Source organism: Mobula hypostoma, chromosome 4, assembly GCF_963921235.1.
Source record: "Mobula hypostoma chromosome 4, sMobHyp1.1, whole genome shotgun sequence".
Taxonomy (NCBI): domain Eukaryota; kingdom Metazoa; phylum Chordata; class Chondrichthyes; order Myliobatiformes; family Myliobatidae; genus Mobula; species Mobula hypostoma.
In genome coordinates, this window is record NC_086100.1 from 16,817,135 (window position 1) to 16,834,645 (window position 17,511).

General features: G+C 41.6%; 1 protein-coding gene across 2 annotated transcripts in view; it reads right to left on the bottom strand.

The window, feature by feature from the left end:
* LOC134345137 (mediator of RNA polymerase II transcription subunit 12-like protein) overlaps window positions 1-17,511 on the bottom strand; it is a 709,294-nt gene that overhangs the window by 101,795 nt on the left and 589,988 nt on the right. For both annotated transcript variants that reach the window (XM_063045338.1, XM_063045337.1), the window contains exons 34-35: window positions 14,657-14,766; window positions 12,005-12,140 (exon numbers count right to left, since the gene is read on the bottom strand). In XM_063045338.1, coding sequence (XP_062901408.1) covers window positions 12,005-12,140; window positions 14,657-14,766 — 246 coding nt within the window. The remainder of the gene's footprint in view (window positions 1-12,004; window positions 12,141-14,656; window positions 14,767-17,511) is intronic.

A 17,511-nucleotide genomic window follows, 5' to 3' on the forward strand; every position in this document is an offset into this window, starting at 1 on the left:
AGCTGGGGCTCTGACGAAATTAAAGACCAGAGAACTACGAAACACTTATATTATAGATCCATCCAATAAGTACAAGGCTAAAATGGGAAAAAATAATCAGAAAGGCTGTAAAGTAGAATATGAAAAGAATAAGATTTTAATTCTTTTGCCCGGGACATGAATGAGGAGCCACTTCAATCCTCCTGAGGATGTACAGGGTAGTGATTAACCTTATCTACAGATGGAAGGAACACCTAATTATCAGAAATCTCCTGAGATTAAGCACGTATAGGTGAAGCAGATAAACACACTTTTTATTGCAGGACATCAATTCCTCTGAGACTTTTAAAAGAGACAGTGATAGTTTCCATTTTGAATGCCTCCAGTGAAATGAGAAGCAAGCATATCACAATGATGCATTAACCACTTAGAGTCATAGAACATTACAACACAGAAACAGGCCAGTTGGACCATCTATTCCATGCCAAACCATTAACCTGGCTAGTCCCATCAACCTGCACCTGGACCATACCCTCCATATCTCTCCCATCCATGTATCTACCCAAATTTTTCTTAAATGTTAAAATCGACCCCGCATCCATTATTTGAGCTGGCAGCTCGTTCCACACTCTCACCACCCTTTGACTAAAGAAGTTTCTCCTTCATGTTCCCCTTAAAAGTTTCATTCTAACCCATGACTATAGCTGTAGTCTCACCCAACCTCTCCGGAAAAAACCTGTTTGCATTTATCTTACCCCTCATAATTTTGTATACTTCAATCAAATCTCCTCTCAGTCTTTGACATTCTAGGGAATAAACTCCTAACCTATTCAACCTCTCCCTACAACTCAACTCCCAGAAACATCTTTGTAAATTTTCTCTACACGCTTTCAATCTTATTTACATCTTTCCTGTAGGTAGGTGACCAAAACCACATACAATACTCCAAATTAGGCCTCAGCAATGTCTTATACAATTTCAACATAACATTCTATCTCCCGTACTCAATACACAGAGTAAGTTGTATTCTACCTAGATATCTAACTATGATACTGCTTTCAAAGATTAATGGATCTATATTCCCATAGCCCTCTATTCTACCACACTTTTCAGTACCCACCATATAAGACCTACTCTGGTTGGTACTCCCAAAGTGCAACATCTCACACCTATGCATTAAATTCCATCTGCCATTTTTCAGGCCATTTTCTAGCTGATCCAAATTCCAATGCAAGCTTTGATAATTTTCCTCACTGTTCGTTACACCCCGAATCACCACAAATTTGATGACCCAGTTTACAACATTATCATCTAGATCGTTGATATAGATGACAAACAACAAAGGAGCCAGCACCAGTTCCTGCAGCACACCGCCAGTCACAGAACCCTAATCAGAGAGGCAACCATCTACTGCCACTCTCTGGCTTCTCCCGTGAAGCCAATGTCTAATCCAATTTATTACCTCATCCTGAATGCTAAGTGACTGAACATTCTTGACCAACCTTCCATGCGGGACCTTGTCAAAGGCCTTGCTAAAGTCTATGTAGACAACATCAAGGCCTTGCCTTCAACAACTTTCTTGGTAACCACCTTGAAAACAATAATGTCTGGTTAGACACAATTTACCATGCAGTTAGCCATGTTGACTATCCTTAATCATTCCCTGTCTATCCAAATATTTATCTTGTATATCTGGTTCTTCAGAATAGCTTCCAATAACTTTCGGACTACTGCTGTCAGGCTCACCAGCCTATAATTTCCTGGCTTATTCTGAGAGCCTTTCTTAAACGTTAGCTAACCTCCAATCCTCTGGCACCTCACCCGTGGCTAAGAAGGTTTGAAATATCTCTACTATGGCCCCTGCAATTTCTGCACTTGCCTCCCACAAGGTCTGAAGGAATACTTGTGGATCTATTATTCATCATTCAGATATGAATCAAAACTAAAGGCCACAAGTCAGTTACTTGAAGACAAAAAGTAATCGCTTCAAATATTAATTGTCCACCAGATATACATTCTGTACAAACATCTATAACCAGACAAATTGTATTGGTCAAATGGATTTACTGTAACTATTTGCCATTACCACTGACATTAGTCATCAAAAGATGCCCTTTAAATTGTGGTTGGTACTTTGAATCTCTGACCACCTCTCCCTTACGAGAAAAGCCATTTCAGAATCCTGAAAAGGGCCTAGTTAAGCATCAGTTTACAATAGTACACATCTGTATGGAAGTCACACATGAAATTGCAGACTCATTATCATTTAATACTTCCCTTCTAAAGAGGGGCAGCACAGTCACAAAGCAGTTAGCACAACACTATAAATACAGCACTAGCAGTCTGGGTTCAATTCCTGACATTGTCTTAAGGAGTTTGTACATTCTCCCCATGACTCTGTGCAGTTCTGGTACAAGTTCAACCATACAAATGCATACAGCTAAACAAAATAGTATTCCTCTGGGGCCAAGGTGCAAAACACAATACATATCGTCACACACAGCACATATACAGTAGTCACAATAGCGCAAAAATAACATGAGAACAAATCCCTGAGTGTCATGGCCTGAGAACTGAATGTGCATGGGGTGCTGTTGTGGAGCCACATTTCTGCAAGAACAAGTACATAGCAGTTCCTCATCTTGCCTGGTTCAGCCACAGACAAAGGCAATCCAGCTTGTCTTCCTAGGAGCGTCACTAGAGAGTAGCAGCACCAAGAGAGCTGGCCCACAGGGTCCAGCCCTCAAATCAGCACGGTTTCCAGCATGCCTGCCACATCTCTGTTCTCTCTCCCCTCACTCCTGCGGTGACTCCTCCCCTGGGCGGCTGTTGCAGGCAATGTCCCTGCATGAGGACCTAGACCGCACAATAACTGAGGCCATTTAGCTCCTCCGATGTCAATCTTGCCAATGAACTGGAACTGTGGGCACTCCTCCAAGTTCTCTGGCTTCTTCCCACATTCCAAAGATGTCCCGGTTGATTGGTTAATTAGTCACAAGGCTGTAACTGGGCAGCGCAGGCTCCTTGCGCCTCAATTTGTGAATTAAATTTGTGAATTTAAAAATCATTAAATGATAAACATCCCCACCTCTCACTGCAGTTTCACCTGCCCATATTCTGGACCATATCTTACCTCATGACAAAAACACCAACTGTATCTGGTGTGGGAACGATGAAGAGACGTTACAGAGCCCCACTCAGTGAGTAGGCGGCTTAGCCTCCCTAACATCTCCCCCATTCATTGAGGATAACAACCTTTTGCTCAATGTCAAGAGGACAAAGCTGGTCAGTGGGATGGGTACTCTCTGTATCACTGGTGCTGAGGTGGAGATGTTTGAGAGGTTCCAGGCTGCAGATGTAAAAATCACCATTAATTTGTCCAATTTGAGGGCAAAAGAAATGATAATTGACTTCAGGAAGGCAAGAGGTCACAAACAAGACCCACTATTCATAAATGGTGAGGTAGTGGAAAGAGTCTCCAGTTTCAAGCTTTTGGTGATGAACATCACCCTTTGGTCCATCAACACAACATTGACAGTAGGGAAGGCACAACAGTGACTATACTTCCTAAGGTGCTTAAGGAGAGCTAATCTGCCTCAAAAATTGCTGGCCAACTGTTATCAATGTGCAATAGAGAGCATACTGACATACAGAATGACAGTGTGTACTCTAGACAGATCACAAAGCAGTCCAGCAGGTGACTAGAATGGTTTAGTATATTATTCGGACTCAACTCCAGGCTTGGAGACAATCCACCACTCTCAATGCCTATGAGATGCTTGTAACACCATTAAAGACCTATAGCGTAACAGACACTATCTGTTCATTTTTTTTTCCATCTGGTAGGAGATACAGAAATATCGTAGCCAAGACAGTAAAACTGAAAAACAGCTTCTTCCCGAGGGCTGTTGTGCAGCTGAATAATGATACACCTTGGCTTACCAGTGGTCTTTGAGTGATATGGACTATTGAAGTCAGTTATTACATGTAAGTGTGGGAATTTTTTTTAATTAAACTGTACTGCGTACATTGTTAATACCTGTTTTTGCATGGACTGGAGTAGAACCGCAATCTCGTCTTGAGCAATGACAATAAAGTTCTATTTTATTCTATTCTAGACATATTCAAAGTTCAAATGAATTTATTATTAAAGTACATATATGTAACCATATACTATCTAAGATTCATTTTCTTACAGATGTTCACAATTGAACAAGGAAATACAATAGAATCAATGAAAATCTGCATACAAAGACCGACAAATAATCAATGTATGAAAGTAAACAAACTGCAAATACAAAAAATAAAAATAAAAAATAAATATATAACTAATACTGTGAACATGAGTGGTAGAATCCTTGAAAGCGAGTCCATTGGTTGCAAAATCAATTCATTGTTGAGGTGAGTGACGTGGACACTGGCTAAGAAAGCACCCTAATGTGTCTACCTCCTCTAAAGGCTAAGGGAATTTGCCACGACCCTGATGACCATACCAATCTTATAGTTGCACCATTGGAACTATATGATACAGGCACATTGCAGTTTGACATATCAAATCTACTCAAAGCCCTTCAAGAAATTGCAGAGAAGAGTGAACACAGCCTGGTCCATCATGCAAACCAGCTTCCTCTCCATTGAGCCCATCAACACCTACATTTTCACGGTAAAGAAACCAACATAATCAAGAACAGTGTCACCCTGATCAGTCTCTCTTCTCCTCTGGCCTCTCCCATCAGACAGAAAATATACAAACCACCAAACTCAAAGGCAGCTTCTATGCTACTGTTGCAGGACTCTTAAACAGACCTCACATACACTAAAAGATTAACCCAATCTTCCAATCAACCATGTTGTAGCCCTTGCACCTTAGGGGTTTACTTGCATTGCACGTTCTCTGTAACTGCAACACTATATAAACACAAGAGGTTCCGCAGTTGCTGGAAATCCTGATGAAGCATCTTAGCATAAAACTTTGGCATTTTATTCCTCTCTATAGATGCTGCCTGACCTGCTGAGTTCCTCCATCATTTTGTGTGATGCAATACTATATTCTGAATTCGGTTTTTTTGCTTGACTAGCTTAATATAACTCTGTATGAATGATCTACTGGGATGGCATGCAAAAGAAAACCATCTCACTGTATCTCAGTACATGTGACAATATACTGTATCTCAGTAATGTGATAATGTGGAGCAGCATGTTAGTGAAGTGGTTACCACAACGCTTTACAGTACCATTTCCCCGGATTCAATTTCCACCACTGTCTGTAAGGAGTTTGTACCACATGAGCTTCCGCCAGATTCTTGTTCCAGTACCCTCAAACAGTCCAAAAACATGTTGGTTGGTAGGTTAATTGGTCATTGTAAATTGTCCCGTGATTAAGCTAGGATTAAATTGGGGGTTGCTGGGCTCAAGGGGCCAGAAGGGCCTGTTTCACACTGAATTTCACCAAAAATAAAGAAAATAGAAAATAAAAATAACAATAAATAAATATACTCAGTAGCCTTGTGGTCTGCTGCTGTAGACCATCCACTGTAAGGTTCAACATGTTGGGCATTCAGAGATGCTCTGCTGCACACCATTGTTGTAACATAGTTATTTGAGTTACTGTCACCTTCTTGTCAGCTTGAATCAGTCTGGCCATTCTCCTCTAACCTCTCTCATTAACAAAGTTTTTTTGCTCACAGAACTGCCACTCACTGGATTTTTTTCTCCTTTTTGCACAGTTCTCTGTAAACTCTCGAGACTGTTGTGCATGAAAATCCCAGGAGATCAGCAGTTCCTGAGATACTCAAACCACCCTGTCTGGCACCAATAATCATTCCACGGTTAAAGTCACTTAGATCACATTTTCCACTTTCTGATGTTTGGTCTGAACAACAACTGAACCTCTTGACCATGTCTGCGTGCTTTTATCCATTGAGTTGTTGCCACATGATTGGCTGATTAGATATTTGCATTATTGAACAGGTATACAAGGGTACCTAATAAAATGGACACTGAGTGTATTCCTGACCAAAGATCCATATAAAGTACTTTCATTATCTCTTAACATAGTTGTTTACCAAATGTTTATCATAGTCATAGTCATACTTTATTGATCCCGGGGGAAATTGGTTTTCGTTACAGTTGCACTATAAATAATTAAATAATAAAAAAACATAAATAATTAAATAGTAATATGTAAATTATGCCAGGAAATGTCCAGGACCAGCCTATTGGCTCAGGGTGTCTGACCCTCCAAGGAAGGAGTTGTAAAGTTTGATGGCCAGAGGCAGGAATGACTTCCTATGACGCTCTGTGTTGCATTTCGGTGGAATGAGTCTCTGGCTGAATGTACTCCTGTGCCCACCCAGTACATTATGTAGTGAATGGGAGACATTGTCCAAGATGGCATGCAACTTGGACAGCATCCTCTTTGCAGACACCACTGTCAGAGAGTCCAGTTCCATTCCCACAACATCACTGGCCTTACAAATGAGTTTGTTGATTCTGTTGGTGTCTGCTACTCTCAGCCTGCTGCCCCAGCACACAACAGCAAACATGATAGCACTGGCCACCACAGACTCGTAGAACATCCTCAGCATCGTCCGGCAGACGTTAAAGGACCTCAGTCTCCTCAGGAAATAGAGACAGCTCTGACCCTTCTTGTAGACAGCCTCAGTGTTCTTTGACCAGTCCAGTCTATTGTCAACTCGTATCCCCAGGTATTTGTAATGCTCCACCATGTCCACACTGACCCCGTGGATGGAAACAGGGGTCACTGGTACCTTAGCTCTCCTCAGGTCTACCACCAGCTCCTTAGTCTTTTTCACATTAAGTTGCAGATAATTCTGCTCACACCATGTGACAAAGTTTCCTACCGTAGCCCTGTACTCAGAATCAAAATCAATTTCTATACAGAAACTTTAAATATCTTGATCTTCTTCCCTTACAGTTGTTCTCCTCCATTCAGACCATCTCAGAATTTGATTCTATGGGTATAAGTTGGGGATTCCCACCTTTTTTATGTCATAGACTCTACCATTAACCAAGGGGTCCACGGGAATCCCTGCTTTGTGCTGGGAACTGAGGTTATAACATGCTCTCAGGGGATTACATGAGGAGATACAGATGAGAACACATGGGGGAAAATTTATTATTGCCACTTTATACAATTAGAGGCCCAAGCAGAAGCCTCCCCACCATCGAGGTCATCTTGAAAAGGCAATGTCTCAAGAAAGGAAATCCATTAGTAAGGACCCTCACCACCCAGGACATACCCTCTTCTCATAACTACCATCAGGGAGGAGGTGCAGGAACCTGAAGATACACACTCCATGATTTAGGAATAGCTTCTTCTCCACTGCCATCAGATTTCTGAATGGTCCATGAACACCGCCTCACTATTTTCCTCTCGTTTTGCATGTTTTTTTTCTTTGTATATTTCTTATTCTAACTTATAGTAACTTTTATGTTTTGTACTGTACTGCTACCGCAAAAACAACACATTTCATGGCATATGTCAGTAATCATAAACCAGATTCTGATTCTATACTCATAAGCCTAGCTGGATTTTCCAGTACCTCCTCTTCATTATTTTATGTTCCATCAGAATCTGGACTAGATTATATTTTGCTGAGCCGTCAACAGCATCTTCTTCATTGTGATGTTCATTGAGTCGTACAGTATGGAAGCTGGTCCTTCAGCCCATCTCTCCTGTGCCAACCAACATGCTCATCCAAGGTGCTCACATTTGCTCGTTTGCCCCCTATGCCTCAAAACCTCGAAATAAAGCAGCGCTGTAAGCTCAAAACAGCAAGTTGTGGTCCTCCCTCTCTCTCCCCCTTGTTGGTGAGGGAGGGAGGGAGGGAGGGAGGGAGAGAGAGAGAGAGAGAGAGAGAGAGAGAGAGAGAGAGAGAGAGGAGAGAGAGAGAGAGAGAGAGAGAGAGAGAGAGAGAGAGCGCGCGCGCTCATGGGATGTCGAGCTGCAGGGATAAACAGTGGTTTTTGATGGTCTATAGATCGTGGTCCCTGGGAGCTTGCTATTGGTTGGTGGGTGGTGATAGGTTTGATGATTTCTGCTGGAGTAAGTGTGGGGAGGGCTGATGCTTTGCTGCTTTCAGACTGCTTAATTCACACTGGCACAACTGTATTTCTGGGTTATATTGACTGTCCTGTTGTACATACTATTTATTATAAATTACTATAAATTGCACATTGCACATTTAGATGGAGACATAACGTAAAGTTTTTTTCTCCTCATGTATATGAAGGATGTAAGTAATAAAGTCAATTCTGTTCAAATCGGGGGTGCTTTGGGGTTCTAAAGCTTTCCTGTCATTCATTTTATGGCGTTTTTCTTCTGTTTCGTGGATGTCAGTGAAGAGTAAGAATTTCAGGTTGTATACTGTACACATTCTCTGATATTAAATGGAACCAGTGAACCGTCTTTATCCATGTACCTATCAAAGTGCCTTTTAAAGTACCAAGAGTATCTCAGCCAGACCCTCTTCCACCATGGGAATGGTACCGGAGGATTGGAGGGAGGCGAATGTTGTCCCCTTGTTCAAAGAAGGTAGTAGGGATAGTCCGGGTAATTATAGACCAGTGAGCCTTACGTCTGTGGTGGGAAAGCTGTTGGAAAAGATTCTTAGAGATAGGATCTATGGGCATTTAGAGAATCATGATCTGATCAGGGACTGTTAGCATGGCTTTGTGAAGGGCAGATCGTGACTAACAAGCCTGATAGAGTTCTTTGAGGAGGTGACCAGGCATATAGATGAGGGTAGCGCAATGGATGTGATCTATATGGATTTTAGTAAGGCATTTGACAAGATTCCAAACGGTAGGCTTATTCAGAAAGTCAGAAGGCATGGGATCCAGGGAAGTTTGGCCAGGTGGATTCAGAATTGGCTTACCTGCAGAAGGCAGAGGGTGGTGGTGGAGGGAATACATTCAGATTGGAGGGAATTGACTAGTGGTGTCCCACAAGGATCGATTCTGGGACCTCTACTTTTCGTGATTTTTATTAACGACCTGGATGTGGGGGTAGAAGGGTGGGTTGGCAAGTTTGCAGATGACACAAAGGTTGGTGGTGTTGTAGATAGTGTAGAGGATTGTCGAAGATTGCAGCGAGATATAGATAGGTTGAAGAAGTGGGCTGAAAAGTGGCAGGTAGAGTTCAACCCAGAGAAGTGTGAGGTGGTACACTTTGGAAGGACAAACTCCAAGGCAGAGTACAAAGTAAATGGCAGGATACTTGATAGTGTGGAGGAGCAGAGGGATCTGGGGGTACATGTCTACAGATCCCTGAAAGTTGCCTCACAGGTAGATAGGGTAGTTAAGAAAGCTTATGGGGTGTTAGTTGAGGGATAGACTTTAAGAGTCGCGAGGTAATGATGCAGCTCTATAAAACTCTGGCTAGGCCACACTTGGAGTACTGTGTCCAGTTCTGGTTGCCTCACTATAGGAAGGATGTGGAAGCATTGGAAAGGGTACAGAGGAGATTTAACAGGATGCTGCCTGGTTTAAAGAGTATGGATTATGATCAGAGACTAAGGAAGCTAGGGCTTTACTCTTTGGAGAGAAGGAGGATGAGAGGATACATGATAGAGGTATACAAGATATTAAGAGGAATAGATAGAGTGGATAGCCAGTGCCTCTTCCCCAGGGCACCACTGCTCAATACAAGGGGACATGGCTTTAAGGTAAGGGGTGGGAAGTTCAAGGGGGATATTAGAGGAAGGTTTTTTTTACTTTGAGAGTGGTTGGTGCGTGGAATGCACTGCCTGAGTCCGTGGTGGAGGCAGATACACTAGTGAAATTTAAGAAACCACTAGACAGGTATATGGAGGAATTTAAGGTGGGGGGTGGTTATATGGGAGGCAGGGTTTGAGGGTCGGCACAACAATGTGGGCCGAAGGGCCTGTACTGAGCTGTACTTTTCTATTTCTATGTTCTGTGTTCTATGACAAAATGTTCTTTTGGGTGTCTGATCAGCACCATTTCTTCTCTTACAATCTGTGTATTTTCATTGTAATGTCATAGAGTTACAAGAGATAGGAACAGGCTTTTCAGCCAAACTCGTCCACGCCAGCCAAGTTGTCCATTTGAGCTAGCTGCATTTCCACACGTTTATCAGAAGAATCGGAATCAGGTTTAGTATCACCGACATAAATTGTGAAATTTGTCATCTTGTGGCAGCAGTATAGTACAGACATAACAAATTACAGCAGGGTACAATTAAGATAGATAGATAGATAAATAAATAAATAAATAAATAAAGCAAGCCTCAAAAATGTGGTGTCCATTATTAAGGACCTTCATCACCCAGGACATGCCTTGTTCTTATTGCTACCATCAGGAAGGAAATACAGAAGCCTGAAGGCACACACTCAGTGATTCCGGAACAGTTTGTTCCCCTCTGCCATCCAATTTCTGAATGGACACGGAACCCAGAACACCACCTCACCGCTTTTTTATTTCTATCTTTGCACTACTTATATAAGTTAACTATTTTATACACACACACATATATTTACTGTAATTCATAGTTTTCTATTATTATGTATTGCATTGCTGCTGCTGTGACATCAACAAATTTCACGACTTGTGCCGGCAATATGAGACATGATCCTGATTCTGAGTAAGTGTGAAAGAGGAATGGTGAGGTAGTATTCTTGGTTTTATGGACCATTCAGACCTCTGATGGCATCGGGGAAGAAGCTGTACTAAACACTAAGTGTGGTCTTCAGGCTTCTGTACCTCCTCCCTGATGATAAGAATGAGAAGAGGACATGGCCTGGATAGTGAGGGTCCTCAGTAGCGGATGCCACTCGTACCCCTCTAAATCTTCCTATTCATGAACCTGTCCAAATGTTTTTTAAGTATTGTGATCATACTCACACTTCCCTTGGCAGCTCATTCCATATACCCAACACCTTCTGCGTGAGAAAGTTAATCCTTTGGTCCCTTTTAAATCCTTCCCCTCTCACCTTAAACTTATGCTCTTTAATTTTAGATTCCACTACCCTGGGAAAAAGATTGTGACTACTGAAGAAATGTATATAAAATGCACACACACACACACACACACACACACACACACACACACACACAAAAACATGCATACAGATGTTTATACACATCAGCCATCAAGGCCACTAAAGGATTGTTGCAAAAAACCCCATCCAGTTCAACAATGTGCTTTAGTAAGGAAATCTGCAATCCTTACTCGGTCTGACATACATGTGACACCCGATCTATGCAATCTGATTGGTTACTAATTACCCTCTGAACGGCCTTGCCAGCCAATCAATTCAATGGTTATTGGGGGGATATGCAATAAACAGCATCACCAGTGACACTTACACTCAGTGGCTGCTTTATTAGGTACTTCCTGTAACTAATAAAGTGGCCACTGAGTGTACGTTTGTAGTCTCCTGCTGCTGAAGCCCATCCACTTCAAAATTCGATGTGTTGTGCGTTCAGAGATGCTCTGCACACCATTTTGAGTTACTGTCACCTCAACCGTTCTCCTCTGACTTCTCAGATTAACAAGGCACTTTCAACCACAGAAATGCTGCTCACTTAATGCTTTTTTCTTGTCTTTCACACCATTCTCTGTAAACTCTAGAGCAGGGGTTCCCAACTTCATTTTATGCCATGGACCACTACCATTAACTGAGCAGTCCGTGGACCCCAAGTTGGTTACATCAGCAATAGAGACTACTGTGCATGAAAATCCAGGAGATCAGCAGTTTATGAGATACACAAACCACCCCGTCTGGCACCAACAATCATTCCACAGTCAAAGTCACTTAGATCACATTTCTTCCCCATTCTAATTTTTGGTCTGAACCACACTGGATCCCTTGACCACCTCGGCATCCTTTTATGCATTGAGTTGCTGTCACATGATTGGCTGATTAGATATTTACATTAACAAACAAATGTACTTCATAAAGTGGCCATGAGTGTAAATCCTTAATGAAGTCAACCACCTCTCTCATAACACAGCATGCTTGGTGCACCACAGACCTACCTTTAATTTCTTCACTAGGTTCATGTAGGCTCGCTTGTTCTCCTCTGATCCCCCTTGGGAGGCACTTGATAGGTCTGATGCCAGCGTCCCATTTATCAACACACCCAACATGTCCAGCACAGTGGTGAAGAGCTCGCTGAGAGAGGCAAAGAGAAAGGTCAATTGCTTCACATTCAATTGCATTTAGACAAATAGTCAGCAGTTTAGATAGTTCTGAATGAAACACACACACCTAGAAATTCTACCCCACTTAATGGAGGCAAAAGAAGATCAGAAGCCGCAAGGGAGCAGTGACAGCTCCTCTTTGCAAAAAAGAGCTGGGTTGGGGTTGGTTTGGAAGAAAATCAGTAGAGGGTTCTTCCGCTACTGGAAAGGGAGTGGTTATGTTGGGTGAAGAGCCCCTCAATTATGGTAGTGGTGCACCAGTCCAGGAGGGCCACATGAGTGACAACAATCCTTTCTTTTTCAATCTTTTTATTAGTTTCATAAAATATAAACATAACGTAGCAATAATACAAAATTGTTGGGAATACATTGTTATACTTAAGATGAGTAAGATGAGTAAACCAAATAGTATTAATTAACAAAACTCCCAATCATGTAGGATATCAATGAATAATACAGGACAAAAAGAAAATAACTAGAGAAAAATCACGAAAAAAGAAAAAAAAATTAAAAAAACAACCCCCCCAAAAAAAAACTAATCTGAACAGAATTAATCAACTAAACTAAAAAGACTTGGGCAATTTTAACAACGTAAAAATGGAAGAAAGAGTGACAACAATCCTATTGGTTTTCAGGAATTTTATAGAACTCTACTTAAAGCATTGACTATGAATGTAAGAATGAAAAGATATCGCAGAGTTTACTTTTGTTAATATTTTTATGATGGATAAATTTTATTTTGATAAAAAATAGTTACTGCTGGTAACCCCACTGCTGTCTGTAAGGAGTTGGTACAGTCTCCTCGTGAGCATGTGGGTTTCCTCCAGTAGGTTAATTGGTCATTGTAAATTGTCCCATGATTAGGCTATTGTTAAATTAGGGGATTGCTGGGTAGTGTGGTTTGAAGGGGCTGGAAGGGCTTCCTCTGTATTGTATCTCAACAAATAAATAAAGCATCCCTAATCAGCTTCTTAAGAATAGAATATTTGGCTTGTGAGAATCTGCATTGTACAATTTGCCAGATTATAATGTCACCAGAATTTCACAGTCTCCCCTGCATGTAAAACTGTTTGGCAGATCCTGATAGCTTTCTCCCACTGTTACATCCTTTGTATGACAAAATGGACACAACCTCACACTCTATCCCACTGTGACCTTGCATCTTATGTCTATCCACACTGACTTTCTCTAGTTTACTACTAGGCTCAAGGACACCTTCTACCCTTGTTATGTCTATTGAATGGCTCCCGAGCATAAAATGGGCTCTTGACCTCACAATCTATGGCATTACGATCTTGCACCTTATTGTTTACCTGCACTGCATGTTCTACGTAGCTGTTACACCTCCTCCTCTACATTGTAAACAAATGAGATTCTACAGATGCGCACAAATCTTGAGGTGTGTGCACACATATACACACACACAAAGTGCAGGAGAAACTCAGCAGGTCAGGCAGAAACTATGGAGGGGAACAAACAGTTGATATTTTAGGCTGAGATGAAAAGGACAGAAACCACAATGAGAAGGTGGCAGGAGGGAAAGGAGTTGAAGCTGGCAGGTGATAGGTGAAACCAGGTGAGGGAGAAAGTGGGTGGGCATGGGAGGGGGAATGAAGTAAGAAGCTGGGAGGTGATAATTGTAGAAAAAAACATTCTAATAGGAGAGGACACTGGACCATGTTAGAAAGGAATTCTGTACTCTTATTGGTTTACCTTGTGCTACGTCAATGCAGTGTTATAATGAATTGATCTGTATGGACAGAATGCAAGACAAGTTCTTCATTGTACCTTGGTACATGTCATATCTCTCTGAAGATGTACCAAAATATGGCAAAGCCCATGGAATACTTCTGTATTTCAGTCAGTTTTCCAGTCAAGGAATATGACAAGCAATTGACATACTGCAAGCTCCTACAATAGTGACTGTGACTAGACAAGCTAGGTTTCAGATCATGTATGGCATACATCTCATGTAGGAAACCACAAAAGCCCGATTTCTAATGAATCTCAGCAGACCTTTTACGACCATTTCTACTATTTGGAATACAAGCAGCTACTGTACAGTTTCCTATCACACCTCTGGGCCTGAATATTACTGTAAATGTTATGGGGAGATCATGTCCTGAACTAAGGGAGTGGTTGGGATGTGAAGTGACAGTGTGTGGTGGCGTGTCCCCTAGAGGGCTTTGTTGTAACCTTGACGAAGGAATTGTAGAAATCTCTGCCTAAAAGCCCACAGTTTTCCACTGATGTAACTGGATCATTAGGAATCAGAAGAATTCTAGACACAATGATTTATCATTTAGAGTAGAGGAGGCTGAGATCAGGTGTACTCAAATGTACTTGTTACTCTGCAGGAAACTTCTGGTCTCAAAAATGTTCTATTTGATCACTAATGCATTCATTCTCTGCATTGTAAATTAAATGTAAAATCACAATAGTTATACAGCCATTAAACAGCCTCATTTTTCAAAAAAAAATACATACACATTCGTTTGGACATCAACGGTTCCTGAGGTAATTATCTGAAGTAGCAAAAGGGCCCAGTCTGTGGTCCACTGGGTACTGCGCTGGACTGTGTCAAACATTCCACCGACCTGGAAGGACAGATTCGAATGCCAAGTGTTATCCCTCAACCACGTCATACGCAAATGATTTCACGGAATATCAGTTCATTTCCCAAATGTGCAGAGCAAGTTAAGGGTTGCAGCAAAGCATAGGTCAAAATGGTGTGCTAAGAGAACAGAGCATAGACTCTCTGTACAGCTTTTCTCTGTGTTGAAGTTCACTAAGGCAACAGTCAAAATGACAAGCTGACAAAGACAGTGTGCATATATTGTGCAGTCACCCAGTCAGAACGTGGCCCTTGAAAGCTTAACTCTTGTACAGCCTTTCTTTTCAAGCCTGCGAACCAACGTCACCAGCCATACCAAGACAAGATAAAGATGAAAATGAAGGATTCTCAGACAACACTTGCTATTGGACAATTATTTTACTAATTCTCAAGTATTAATGGCCTTTAACACATTGAATTAATGGGTTAATAACACCTGAAATATGATTGGTACTTAAATATGCAAATGATGGAATTCAGAAGTGCACAAAATTTCAATTGGATAAATATCTGTATACAACTAGTCACTTCCTGTATAAAAATGAAATTTCTTCATTCAAACTTCAGAATGTTTTGGTGACAGGGTCCGTGTTGTTTTGTGCACAAGTGAATAAAGTGCGTTTGAGTAACGAGTCTAAACTTTCAGAACAGTTAATTGGTGACTACAGAAGTTAAACCCTAGGCAATAACTCACTGAAACAGGTGAGTATAATAAAACTGATGAACTGTCAAGGAGCATGTCTTCCATCGCCATTAAGTCCCTCTGAAATGGAACATTTTTACACCCAGTGAATTCAGTTGCATCCTTGCTGAATTTTTGGTTCTGCCAGCCATCTACCCCTCTCTAAATATTCCCTTACCCTCTCGCTGGTTTCCTGTGATGGCATTACATGACAGCAACGTAACAGGACTTCTCCAACAGTACCCCTCAAAACACATCTACTGTCCAGGGCAGGGGTTCCCAGCCTTTTTTACGCCATGGACCACTACAATTAACCAAGCGGTCTGTGGACCCCAGGTTAGGATCCGCTGGTCTAGAAGGACATGACACCAGGGATATAAGAGCAGACTTTTCCTTCAACTTTCACACCATCATGACTTCTGAATAGAGTGTTGCTGCATCAACATCCTGGAATTCCCTTTTAATATTCTAGTTTGCCTTCACTGTCAGAACTGAAGCAAATCCAAAGGAATCTCAGCATTTACTCCAGGACATTTACAAAATGGTCATTAAATGCTGGTGGCATCTATTGCACACATCCCATTAAAATAAAAAACAATATTTTTTCGACCACAAAATGCTGGAGGAAATCAGCAGGTTGGGCAGAATCAATGGAAAGGAATTAAGAGTCAATGTCTCTGGACGATACCCCTCACCAGTCCTGATGAAGGGTCTTGGCCTGGAACGTCAACTCTTTATTCCCCTCCATAGATGCTGCCTGACCTGCAGAGTCCCTCCAGCATAGGTTGTGTGTTATTCTGGATTTCCAGCATCTGCAGAATCTCTTGTGTTTATAATTTTTGCACCACTTTGTTTAAACCGCTCATTTATCTCTTTGCTCTCCTCTCGCTGCTCTCATCAGGAAGGAGGAACAAGGGCCTTAGGTCCCACATCACCAAGTGCAGAAACAGTTCTTACCCTTCAAACGTCAGGGTCTTGAACCAGCGTGGTTAACTTCACTCATCTCAACCCTGAACTGATTCCACAAGCTATGGACTCATTTTCAATGCATTTTCTCAGTATTATTTATTTACTAATTTGTTTATTTTTATTTCCACAGTTTGTCTTCTTTTGCACATTTGTGGATTGTTAGTCTTTGTGTGCAGTTCTTCAATGATTCTATTGTATTTTCCTGTTCTACCGTCAAGGCCTGCAAGAAAATAAATCTAAAGGTTGTATAGGTACTTTGATAATAAAGTGACTCTGAACTTTTAATTTACTATGAGCTTCATTCTCAGAAAAAAGCACCCTGGTGAAATGGAGCAGGAATTAATCCTCCTACTGTATTGGGTGGTGGAGTGGTGATAAGACCAAAGGAGGTGTAAGCCTCTCCTTCCCTCCATTAGCTCCCACGCCCTTCCCCGATCAGGGTCACGTGAAACCATGGAAGCAGGCGGTAGATGATTGTATGATCAGCCGGTGCGTATCACAAGTGACCACTGAGGCCAGGCAGACAATCTCTGAAGAGTACTGATAATGGCTGGGGTCACCCGCATGTAAAGACACTGTCCAGAAAAAGGAAATGGTAAACCACTTCTGCAGAATAATTTGTCAAGAACATGAGACCATGATCACTTTCGTCATATGACACGGAATGTAATGGCGATGATGATGATAATGAGTCTACTGGATTGAGCGTAAACCCATTACAGCAGGTCATCGTCAGATTTTGAAAGTTTTAGTTATTGGAAAGATGGCTCAGATTGTTGCACTCTGCTTTCAGACTGTTAAGATCAGCAATTCAGAATTCATGAAGGAAAAAAAAAGCACTTGTTCACATATAATAATAATCATCCTCCACATGAGGACCATTTTCATGAAAAGCGTTGCTAAATTCTTTGCCAGGATGTTTGGAGAACAGAATGAAAGCCTCATCCACTTGTTTAATGAAGGAGCTGAGGGGGTGAGGGGTGGGGTTTTTTATTTGTTCAAGCTTGCTTTGCATTCTGAAAACTGATTGAACTATTGAACACTCCCCCACACTGATAAATATTTCTGCTGATATCT